The sequence below is a fragment of the Mesocricetus auratus genome, unplaced genomic scaffold, assembly GCF_017639785.1.
Source record: "Mesocricetus auratus isolate SY011 unplaced genomic scaffold, BCM_Maur_2.0 Super-Scaffold_6730, whole genome shotgun sequence".
In the NCBI taxonomy this organism is placed as follows: domain Eukaryota; kingdom Metazoa; phylum Chordata; class Mammalia; order Rodentia; family Cricetidae; genus Mesocricetus; species Mesocricetus auratus.
This window is the reverse complement of record NW_024429184.1, coordinates 33,193,655-33,206,457: the sequence shown is the minus strand read 5'-3', so window position 1 is coordinate 33,206,457 and position 12,803 is coordinate 33,193,655. Positions and strand designations below refer to the sequence as shown.

Here is a 12,803-nt window from a genome sequence, read left to right as displayed (position 1 = left end):
TGTAACGACAGCTCTGGCTGTCCTGGAACTTGTTCTGTTGAGGAGGCTGGCCATCAGTTTACAAAATCCATCTGCCTCTGCCTCCTGAGTGCCAGAATTAAAGGCATGAGTCACCACTGCCCAGTGTATGTATGTATTCTTGTATGTATGTATGTATATTAATTAGTATTTAATTTTTAAAATAATGTTTACTAGTAATAGTTGAAGAAACTGAAACATAAAGTTGTTTGTTAGCATTAAGAAAGTTATATGGGTAATGAGCAATTTGTATTTCTGTATTATATACTTTTTAAGAGAATTTATATTCAAACTGTTTTAAAATACTTTTAAAACTCTGATTTATGTGCATTTAAAAATGGTTTTAAGCCAGGCGTTGGGGTGGTGCACGCCTTTAATACTAGCACTCGAGAGGCAGAGGCAGGCGGATCTCTGAGTTTGAGGCCAGCCTGGTCTACAGAGCAAGTTCCAGGACAGCCTCCAAAACAATACAGAGAAACCCCGTCTCAAAAAACAAACAAACAAACAAACAAAAAGTTTTAAACTGGACATTAATCCTCACACTCAGGAGGCAGAGGCAGATGGATCTCTGAGTTTGAGGCCAGCCTGATCTATATAGTAAGTTCCAAGACAGCCAGAGCTGCATAGTGAGACCCTGACTCAAAACTTATTAATTAAACATCGTTTTAGGGGTTGAGGAGACAGGTTAGTGGATAAGGTGTTTGTACAAAAATGATGGCATCAGGTTGGATCCTGAGTGTTCAGGAAACAGTGACCTTTACAACTTGAGTGCTAGGATGTGTATTTGGCAGACCGTAGGAGCTTGCTAGCCATCACGCAATGGCAAGCTCCAGTGATAGACTCTCAAAATACAGTGCAGAAAAGCAATAAAGGAAGCATCCCAACAAAAGCCTTTGGTTTCTGTACATGTGCATATATCAAAACAAAACAAGAAAAAATTTGTTTTGGCATTGCATACTGACATGTTTAAGATAAAACTCTTGCCTATCATTTCTATCCCCAGCAGCCCTTGTAGATTAGAAGTTAGACTCAGCTATATGTTTAGCTTCAGAGAAAGGAGGCTTCTTTTACTTCCTAGAAGGTGTATTTTGGAATGTTGTGTGTGGTAATCTTTGACAATGAGCACTGATGAAGTGAAAAGAAAAGGCTGGAAAGACATATGTAGAAAAATACTGTTCTTTAACAGCTTTTTATCATTACCTCTTTTTTACTGATAGTGCCATTTTTTATTTGTTTCTGTTGTTGTTTGTGGTTATTTTTACTTACATATTATTGTATTGCCTAGTTAACTATACCTTCTTGCTATTCCATACTTCCTAAATTTCTCTAGGCATAAATCTATAGATACACCACCAGTAGGAAAGCAATATAAGAATCAGAATATTAGAAATGAAAACAGAGTGTTTAACTAGTTTTTCATGTGCATCTGTAGTATTCGTTTTCGGCATTTCTGAAGTACTGTATCCATCTAAAGTCAGTAAAGCCAAGGGAGTTGTTAGAATGTATTTCATTACAAGCTCTGTTCTCTATACACCCATTTCACTTTTGTTTTTACAGCACAGTGTGGGAAGCACTTTCTCAGTCAAGCTGTGTATCTTTTCAATCCTTAACTATAAGATCATGGGTCCGTTGTGTTTTGCAAATGCACACAAAACACCTCTCTCAACCTGACTTGCTAATTGGTCTGAATGCTGAACAGACGGTGGGTAAGTGTCACATAAGTTTGCAGGGATTGTATATGGATTAAGTAAACTAATATTCAAAATACATTTATAATTAGCTATGAAAATACATAAAATGTACTTTTGCAGTCTGTTTCTTTGTGTTGATACTTTATTTTTACTACATGTGGCAAATACCATTGCTACAAAGATAAAAGAATTGATTTCCTTAGAACGAAAATCAAAACTTGGTCCTCAGGTGACACTACTTTTTTTCCTGAAGAAGCCAGTCACATCTGAAGTACACACTGAGTACCTTAAAAAGAAGGATACCCAAGTAGGAATATTTGTACCATTTTATGAAGAATTTTGTACATTTTAGAGTTCCCATACAATTCTGTTTTGTGTGGAAGGTGCCTTTTTAAAAGTTATTATTTGTAACTCCTTGTAAGTTTCACTCAGACTGGCCTGAAAATGTTGTACTTTTTCTCTAATAGCTTATGTAGTTGTTTGACCTAAATAACTTTCTGGATTAGGTTGATTGTAAAGAGCCTAATCAGTTTTTTTTTTGTTGTTGTTTTTTTTGTGTTTTTTTTTTGTTTGTTTGTTTTTACGAGACAGGGTTTCTCTGTTTTGGAGGCTGTCGGTCCAGCCTGGCCTCGAACTCACAGAGATCCGCCTGCCTCTGCCTCCCGAGTGCTGGGATTAAAGGCGTGCATCACCAACGCCCACCGCCTAATCAGTTTTTAACTTTATAAAAATTTGAGTTTTTATAACATATTTAGATAATGAAGCATGTGTTCCCAGCACGTGTATGTGTGATGAGCAGTATATGTACAACTTATGTTTTGTATTCTATTGCATATTTATATAATAAGCATGATCATTATCTTATTTTAATAGAAAAAGAGTACATGGAACAGCTAGCTGAAATGACAAGGTTACTATTTAAACTCTCAGAAGTAAAGAATATCTTCTCTAAGTCTCAAATTACAGATTTGCCCAGCCCAGAAGACCCCAAACAAGCACTTATCCAGTTCCTAGAGGTATTTTTCATAAGTATTATCTTCCAAATTTTTTCTATAAAATAGGTTGTTTAATTTGAGTCATATTATTGGTTGTCTTTTATTGTAAAATTCTGAAGGACAGGAAGTGTTGCTCTTAGGTATAGTTCAATTCACTCCAAAGACAGCAGGAAATTTATACTTAATGAAGAATAATAAAACTAAGGAAGAACACATGGAAGCTTTGTTTCAAGGCAAGCAGAAATGAAGGAATATCTTTTGTTGATACTGGTTGGTATCAGGTACTAACTCTACTTGTATAGCGTCTACAGTGGTTCTGACTGAGTATTTACTGCCCTGTGTTTAGACTATTGTCTTTATTAAATTATTCACAATAGAAGTAGATTTACTTTCCAGGATGTTGATATTAACTACATGAAAATATGATTCTAATTGTATAAAATGATTATAACCAATAAGCTATTTCCATATTGTTAATTCCTTTGATTTCTAGTAAACTAAAATATAATTATATGGCAAGTAGAAATGTCTGTAAACCCTAATAATAGAGTATTACTATGCAAATGTGAAATATAAATCTTTGTTGAGTATTTTATGTGACTGTTATAATGAGTCCTGATCAACAGTTTTGGGTCAAAAAAGGAGGTAGAAGGCAGACTTACTACAAGCAGTTTGGCCTACTCTAATTTAGTCCACCATAAATGGATTTTTCTATCAATAAATCAATGATAGATTTTTATAAAATGTTAGATAGTGTCATCTAGGACTCCATAAGAATTTAAAATCCTTAGGCTTTAATCTAAGAGGAGCTTTATTTATCTGAGAATTTAAGATACACAAAGGTTAAAATAATGATACAATGTGCTTTAATACTTAATGCCAATGTATCATTAGATTGGTCAGTAGGAAAGAGTGTAAAGTTTTTGGAATTTATCCTCTGAAGAACATAAAGTTCTTAAAGTTAGTCTGATGTGACCATGTGACTTTGTGAAAATTAGCAAAAGTAATGTACATTAAGGTATAAGTTCAGGAGGAATTGAAAGCTGAGAATATTGCTTCTTAGGGTAGATTTCAGGTTTCTCCTAATTCTCATGGGACTCCACATATATCCAGCCACTAGGACCTGTCACAGAAGTATGATCAAAAAGTACAAAATATTGGGGAAAGGTACATGGGATAAAAGTCCGGATGGACACACACGTTTCTTTGAGTTTCTTCCCAATGCAGGACATAGTTAATTCTGTAGCATCAATTTGTGACAAAACATAGATTTTGTTGACCAGAGAAACTCATTAGCATTCTGTCTATGTCTAGCTACATACACTCCCTTTGGTGAATTCCAGACTTGGAGAATGAAGGCAAGTACCCATTATAAAACCTACTGATTACATGGATATTGTAGAGCTAAGGTCAGGCCATTCTCATAAGAGAGTCACAGCGTAGAGTCCTCCAAAAATCTAAAGGCTTAAACTCCAATTGAGTCTCATTCTTAGAAGTGGGAGTCCATTCTTAGAAATGGGCTCTTTTATAAAGTACCCATGTTTGGCTTTATGTGCTTTTTAATGCATGGAAATAAATAGTATGATTGGTATGTAAGAAGTTGTCATCAAAGTACTAAGAAACACATTATGGTGCTAGAGAGATGGTTCATTGGATAAGGTCACTTGTTGCTATTATAGAGGACCCAGGTTTTAATTCTTACCACCCACATGGCAGCTAACAACCAATTAACTTCAGTTCTAGGGGATTTATTGTGCTCTTTTGGCCTCTGTGGGCACATTAAGTTTGTGTGTGTGTGTGTGTGTGAGACAGACAGACAGACAGACAGACAGACAGAGAGAAATATAAACTATATATATTTCATATATATTATATCTCTAGAAATATATATTTTTTTAGTCTAGGGGAAATTAAAGTTAAACATACTTATTGAATTACCATGGTCACTAATATTCAAGTACGATTCATAGACTGCTGGCAGTTACTGAACCTTCTCAAGATGTTCTGTATCTCAAAAACTATACTGCCTTTTGCACAAATTCTTTGAACATGTTAGCATGAGCCAGCTCTATGGCTTTGGATTGTGATAGTATTGATTAAAATCTATGCCTTATACACTCACAGAAAAGTAGAATTACTGGTTCATTAAAGAATGGTGTTAATTAGTAACAAAATTTAAAAGTTCATCAAATTTCAACCCTTAAACTCCTTCTCCAAATGAAAATGCAGAGAGCAAGTGAAGGACTTGAGTGCCAGAGCAGAGCATTGTCTAAAGAAAGAGCCTGTGAGCACTTGAGTCACAAGCTGAGCTGGCTGCTTTTATCTTGAAAGAAAACTGACAAAACGTGAACATATGGCAGACATTTCTTTAAAAAAAAATGAAGTAAGTAAGCCTATCACTTCAAAGAAAACAACTGACAGTATCTGCTGCTAATAATGCAGTTCAGCTTTTCAAGAAAATTAGAATTTAGGAAATGTACATGAACCTTCATGATCCTAGAGCTTCCTGATATTTAAAGACTTCTGTGGGAACAGGACAGTATCAATGTGTGTATCCTTTTTTTTCCTCCCAGAATGGAATGTCAGTATTGCAAGCAAAATCACTCATGAACTTCCCCAAATTCCAAATGCATTTTAGTAAGCATTCATGAGGAAAAGGTTTATTCACAGTTACTGAACTCTGTTTAATGTAGTTTTAGAGTCAATGAAAGTCTCCATTTTAGTTACTACTATCCTTTAAGAAATATCACTTGAAAATTTTGGCATAATAGCAAAGAAAGCTTCCTAGTCACTTGAAACATCTCTCAAAATACTTTTTCTGGCTATGAATATTGGTGAAGTTGGATTTCTTCACTAGTCTACCCTACTAGCACCTTCCTCTTCTTGCATATCATACATGAGAAGTCTAGGTTCTCAATTAGTGAGTATCATGACCTAAACAACAAAAGTTTCTCAAGGCATGCTTAGTATGTGTTCAAAAGTTTGAGAACTTCTGAATAATGAAATGGTTTTTAGTTTTTTTCGAGACAGGGTTTCTCTGTATTGTTTTGGAGGCTGTCCTGGAACTCGCTCTGTAGACCAGGCTGGCCTCGAACTCACAGAGATCTGCCTGCCTCTGCCTCCCGAGTGCTGGGATTAAAGGCATGCACCACCACCACCTGGCTTGAATAATGAAATGTTTAAAGGACAGAAAGCTAAATAGAAAAGATAGGGGCAAATTACTGAAGTATCTCTTCTCATTTGCCCACTTCACTGAATGTTTTGCCTTTTCTTCATTCTAATGACTTCCATCCATTTCGCCCCTCTTACCCAGCCTAATCTTGGAGCTTATGCCAACTACTTTCGCAATGCTCTCAGCACCTGGTACTCTCATGTTTGCTTACACCTATACAACCTCACCTGTGAGATAGTACAGCCCCTTGCACCAGCCTCCCATGTGTCCACTAGGAGCCTGGTAAGAAGGGCCACATAACTGGTGCCCTTTATGGTCCCAGTGTGGGACATTAAATCCTTTGTGAGTTCCAAGGGTGGCCAGAAACTTCCCTCAGACTTTCTAACCCATCTCTATAGTTATCTCCTTTGTTATCTCCTTTTTTTTTTTTTTACAGCTTTTTACAACCTACCTTCCTCAAAAGTTTGTTGGGTATATTATCTCTCTTTCTTGCTGTCTCTTCTCATGTTTCTATTGACTACCTCTTGGTTTGACCCATCTGTAGCCTCTCAACCACATTTTCCATTTCCTCCACTAAGAATATTAATTAAGCTGTCTACCAGTGACGCATAACAAATATTCCTTAGCTTTTAAATTGTGGAGGGCATTAGGTACTATCCTAGAACTTAGTTAAAGAGATTTTACTTGTAAAAATTGGGCAATGCTACTTGCAACTCTTTCCTGTAGGAATTTGGAGATTTCCAGTCATGAATTATGAGCCAGTCTGTGTAGAAAGCTTTATTTGATTACCAGCTTCTTGTATAACGGATGTTTCTTCCCACTAACGATTTTGCTGAATCAGATGTTCTGTTAATAATAATTACTAAAGAATTAATTTTTCAAAAAATTCTTCCTTGGACCTTTAATTATGAAAAGTAAAACTTAACTCTTCACTAAATTTTTAATTACTGTGAATCTTTATTAGAAATTTAAGGATGAAGACCTAAGTGTGAGATATATCTCTAGTGAACAAGAAAGAAAAAATCGTTTTTTAGGTCTGTGTTGTGTAAGACTTGGAAAGTTACAGCATGTTTTCTTTTATTTATAGGCTGTTGGTATGACTTACAGGACTCTCCAGACATTTTCTGATAAATCTGCCATGGTCACAAAGTCCTTAGAATACATTGGTGAAGTATTAAAATACATAAAGCCTTATTTGGGAAAAAAAATTTCCAGTGCAGGGTTGCAGCTGGCGTATAGGATCATGGGTATGTATATCTGACATGTTTTTGTTACAAACATTTCCTTAACTCTAGCCATTAGGACCCAAGTGGAAAGATATATATATATATATATATATATATATATATATATATATATATATATATGTGCCAGCATAAGAAAGCATGAAATGCAGTGGTTTGCTTAAAATAATTCATACTTATACTCATTATTTGCTGTGCTATTGTTGATACTAATATTAACCGTGAACATAACAGAAAATATATCCAAGCTAACTGCTGCTTATAGTTCATTTCAGTCGCATTATGATACCCAAACCTCTAAAATGAACCATCTGTTAAAGTTCACCTACACTGGGTAAACAACAGAAAGCCATCACTTTCTTTCATTGTCTGTGGTCTTCTGTGTGTAGAGATGGAGGTCCAGGGAGGCACTTAGTGTAATACCAATGACATTGATGCTTCAAATCTAACTGTTTGCAAATCATGTTTTCTCTGTTCAAAAAGAAATCTTCGTGTACATGTTCTATAATGATTGAGCTCATATTTCTTTAGGAAGTCAGTAATTTGAATATCTTTGTTGACTAAAACCATGTTGCTAACCAAAAATAGGAGTGGAATAAAAAGAAATGAGAAATATTTCCTTAGAAGTTTTATATAGAATGTAAGTTTCGGATTTTTTTATTTCTCTATGGCCCAATCCTTCAGTCTGTTTCCTTTAATCTTGAGAATGTATAAATCACCCTTATTTGGGCTGTCTGAAACCTTTTATCTTTGCTGTGAAAGATAAAGGAGAATGGGAAGCGGTGGAAATGTGGATAATATAGAAGGTGCTGAAAGCAGTACTTGTAATTCAGATTATATAATTTTAGGAAAATGGAGATTTATTACCAATTCAACAGTAATATCTATATTATTATTTTAGCAACTCGAACTTATATTTATTAGTCTCTAAGAAAGCTCTCTGACATTTCCAGATTTAGTTTTTGCCGAAGTAAGTGGATGATTAGAGTATGTCTTTACATTACAGAGTACATGATATCTATGTCAAGAATCACGGAGTCCCCTGTGGATTGATCATGTGTGGATTTCAGGCAAAATTTTGCTTACGAAAAACTGAGGGCTGTTTTTGTTGTTTTGCCTTGAGCTTATAAAATTTATTTTATTGTTGTTGTTTTTATTATCATTATTATTTTGTAAACAAGTAGGACTAGATTCTTTCCATTTGCCTAGGTATCAAAGAGTGGGACTAGATTACACAGCTAGTAAATTACTCATTCATTAGAAATTAGGACAAGTAACTTGCTGGGTTTTTTACATAAAAGAATTAGAACAGAATGGAGAAAGAGCAATTATAAGGCTTAAGAATTTGAGCCTGTGTTAGGCTTGGGCTATCACAGCCATAGGAAGGGAAGGGATCGTTGAAACTCTGTGGTTTACTTGCTTGCCAGTTCCTAGCTCAGGATATCTGTGGTGTTACTTTACAAGGCTGTTTAGTGGGTGGCACTAAAACTGCATTCCAGGTTAAGGAGAGTATCTGGGTTCCTAACAGTAGTTGAGTGATTTCTGAAAGAGAAATTGATACATCAGCAGTACCCCCAAGTCCCCTTCACATTCCTTTTCTGAAGGTGGGGTAAATAGGGAAAACTTGGTTTTGGTTTCTCATAGTTTTCTTTGTGTCTCATCATTTTCTTTTCCTGTGCCCAGCATTTCACCGTCCCTGTCTCTGTTCATCCTCCCCCCTTTCCCTTGGTTGATTTTACACTGATGGTCCTTAAGTGCCCCTACCTGCAGTTCCCACTTTTGCTCCATTCCAAGTACACCTTGTCTTTGCCATTTTATTTCATTTGTCTGCTTTAAATAAAAAGTAAATGGGTGTCTCAATGTAAATCTTTTCACTCCTGGTATATGTTTATTCCTGCTGTCTATTTTAACTTGTTTCTGTGATAAAATACAGTTTTTCATAGAGTAACAAAATATACTGATTGGGAGATAATTGTAATCAAAGCTACTTCTTTATTAGGAATTCTCGTTAAGTCCTGGGCACACATCTTTGCCACCTCTAAAGCACAGAAGTTACTTTTTCGGATCATAGACTGTTTACTGCTGCCACACGCAGTGCTACAGCAGGAGAAGGAGTTGCCTGCACCGATGCTGACTGCAATTCAGAAGAACCTTCCTCTGTATCTCCAGGTATACCCACTGCCTCAAAGCATGCTTTAGAATTCAGACTGAAAAGCCAGAAAAGTACATATTTGCATATGGCACATCCACTGAAAAAGTTTTGAATGCCTTTTGGGCTTGGAAACAAAGGCAAGAGAGGCAAATTTTCAAGAAGGTTGAATTGCGAATGAAGGCAAGGCGCTCATAAGTTCCCAGACGCCCATGCAGTATTTTCCTTGGAGACCTTGGTTCTGTGACAGCCAGACTGGAATGGAAGGGACAAGAGAGGCAGCTCCGCAAAGAACTCTGGGTGTGAAGGGCAGAATGCCTAGTAGTCAGATGGCCATTCCTGTCAGGATAACCTAGACAAGGGCAAGAGCTTTGAGAAAAATCTAACTGGGGAAAGGGAGATAGTTCTTATGTGGCTGGAAATGCATACAGGAAGAGACGTGTGATGGAGGACTCCATCTCATATACATACGAAACGCTGGGAGATTTTGAGCAAAGAAGTACGAGTCGTGCTTGTATTTGGGAAAAATGATCCTGGCGTGGGTTAAATTTAAGACCTATGAGGCAGTGACTACTTCATTGAAATACTCCACACGTTACTAGAAGGTTTAAACTAAGGCAGAGAGATTAGAGCCAGTGCAGATGTCAGAAATGTTGATGAAGTCTGATTAAAAATACATTGCTAAATGTGGGAAAGAAACAGAAATGAGTGCTTCCTAGACTAGACTGAGAGGGGCTGGAAAGTGCTACTGGAAGCTGGATTGGGAGATCCTGAGAAACAACCATAAAGAAAAGAATTGGGGTTTTGTTTTGTTTTTACCCACACATGAGGACACATGCCTGTAGTGCTGGGATCCAGGAAGCTGAGGCCAGAGGACCATGAGTTCCTGACCAGCCTGGGATGCATAGAGAAAACACTGACTTTTTATTAGCTTTACTTTGAAGTGACATGTAATGTGTAAATAGTGATATCCCATGGGATGTCTGAAATATTGATTTCATTCTTTAGTGTGTGATACTGAAAGTTAGACCTTTCTAAATCTGACATTCCCTAGAAGATGAGGCAGAAGGAAGCAGATTTTGATTAGTTAACACAATCTTCCATGGTGTAATTTTTTTGAGCATTTTGAGATTTCTGAGAAGTGTTAAGCTGATTCTAGTTATGTGTTCATATTGGTATTTCTGTCAAAGTTTAGTGTGTCATTAAGCAGAGTGACAGAGTAAGAGCAGAGCATCACCTGCCTGTCAGTCTCATGGAGGAACAAATGTATGCAATGGAGTTTAGAGTACCAGGAAAGTCTGGGCGTTTGTTCTATGCAGATGTTTCTTAAGTAATAAAGTGAGATTTTTTGTTGAATTATCTGTCCATTTGATGGAAGTGTTGAGAAACTGCATCTTTAACTTTTAAAGGTACTCTGCTGTCTTTGGCTCTGTAAGTTCTGTCTGCTGCCATCTTCTTTCTCTGCCTTTTCCTTAAACAAAGCACAGAAGACTGAGCGGCAGCTCTACTGTACATTTTAGCTGTGTTCTTGCCAGTATTTCAACAGCTCTACACTATTTTTTGCTATAAATGAACTCCTAGAGTTTTCTTACTAGATACATATCCAATTATGGCTACACTGACATCCTAATAAACATCCCAAAAATTATTTTTTTCTTGAAGTATTGGATTTAATAATTTGTAGGTATTAAATATTGTTATGAGAGTATGTTGCTAACTTTTATATATATGGAAGTGATTATATCAAGATATATGCAGTGAGATATTATGTGTTCCTGTGACTTCTGTTATCTCTTAATTTCTCTGAACCTCAGTTTTCTTGACTATAAAATGTAAATATGCTGTTAACTCCTTTGTTCTATAAATTGAAATGAAATAATGAGTATAAAACCCTTGGCACAATAGCATGTAGATACATTTCTAGGGAGATGTTTATTCTCCGTCCAAGCATCTGAATCCTTCCCCCACTATGAGTAGCTACAAAGTGATCCCATTTCTTGACGTGACAAATTTTTAGGGTAATTGTGTGTCCTTAGCCAGAATGACTGAGTGATAACTCTCCTCCACCCATCTGTGCCTTTGTGGGATTAGCAATTTGATGGGAGATGTTATTCTGTATGTATATGTTTCTCTTATTGGTTGACGAATAAAACTTTGATTGGCCAGACAGGTAGATAGGTGGGGGCTAGGAGACAGAGGAGAAATCTGGGAAGGTAGGCAGAGAGGAGTTGACATGTGAGCCTGGCAAGAGAGGATGCAAATCAGGCATTCTCCAGTCAGATAAGTCCATGTGGAATACATAGATTAGTAGTTATGGGTTAATAATTAAGACAGAGCTAGCCAGTAAGAAGCCCAAGCCACCGGCTAATAGTAATATAATTAACATAAGTATCTGAGTGTTCATTTGAGGCTCAAGGGCCTCGGGACCAGGTGGGCAAGAATCTTCCATAACAGCAGTTGGTGCTCTGAGGGGTGGGCCTTTCGTCTTTTACCTTTTTGCTTGATGCTATACTGAGCTTTCATTTAAACACTTTTAAAAAAGACGGATGAAACGTGTATTTTATAATTTAGTAATAACGTGGGTATGTAGTTGATTGTCATGGTAGTCAAATGTTGTGTGCAGGAGGAAGAGAGGAAGCAACACATTCTCTTTCTCCTCCTGAATGCGTACCTTCTTTCCTTTGGTCATGCCTCTAAAATATACATGCTTGGTAAGGTTCCACCACACAGATATTATCCTTACTCAGCTCTAGGAGGGCTGTGTGTGTCCTACTTATTCAGGATACCAGAAATCCTATTTGATGGTGAGAAGTACAAATTCTGCCAAGAATATTAATGCTAGAGAACATATTACTAAGTTCCTAAACACTATTTGAAACTCTGCCTTTTGACATTTCTCTTTTTTCTTATTTTTCCCTTCTGTAGGGCATATGTATTGTGTGCTGTCAGTCTCAAAATCCAAATGCCTACTTGAATCAGTTGCTGAGGAATGTTGTTGAACAGTATATTGGACGGTTTCTTCCCAACTCACTGTGTGCCTCAGATCTTGGGCAACATCCTGTTCTTTTGGCACTGAGAAGTCCAGCCTCTCTTCCAGTGATGATGGCCCTAAGGAAGCATGTTGTCCTTGCCATACGGTAATACAGTTATTACAAAGAGTTGTATGTAGAAGTTATTAATCTCATCAAAAAAATAATTCATTATATCTCAGAGATACTAGTATCTCTCAGCATTGTGGTAGCTTAGAAAACAGTAAGTTTGTTTATTACCATCTAACAGTGTTCCACAGCATGGCTATAACTTGTTCATTTTTCTACTCTAGAGATATCGCTCTCTTTTCCTAGTTTTATTATCCTATTCCTTCTAGGTCTAAAGCCCACATGGCATATATATGTAAGTCTTTATGTGAACATACATTCTCATTTCTCTGGAATGAATGATAAGAAAACGACTGCTGATTATTGTGACGGCTGCATAGTTGAAGAATGTTTTTTGATAGCTCCTGTTTGCTTTTAGATGTTTAAAAAATTTTTT

At 36.6% G+C, this 12,803-nt stretch overlaps 1 protein-coding gene across 1 annotated transcript in view; it reads left to right on the top strand.

The window, feature by feature from the left end:
• The window catches only part of Mms22l (MMS22 like, DNA repair protein), a 124,167-nt gene that overhangs the window by 100,499 nt on the left and 10,865 nt on the right, over window positions 1-12,803 (top strand). The window contains exons 17-21 of the mRNA XM_040740717.1: window positions 1,576-1,724; window positions 2,583-2,725; window positions 6,964-7,123; window positions 9,120-9,289; window positions 12,195-12,406. Coding sequence (XP_040596651.1) covers window positions 1,576-1,724; window positions 2,583-2,725; window positions 6,964-7,123; window positions 9,120-9,289; window positions 12,195-12,406 — 834 coding nt within the window. The remainder of the gene's footprint in view (window positions 1-1,575; window positions 1,725-2,582; window positions 2,726-6,963; window positions 7,124-9,119; window positions 9,290-12,194; window positions 12,407-12,803) is intronic.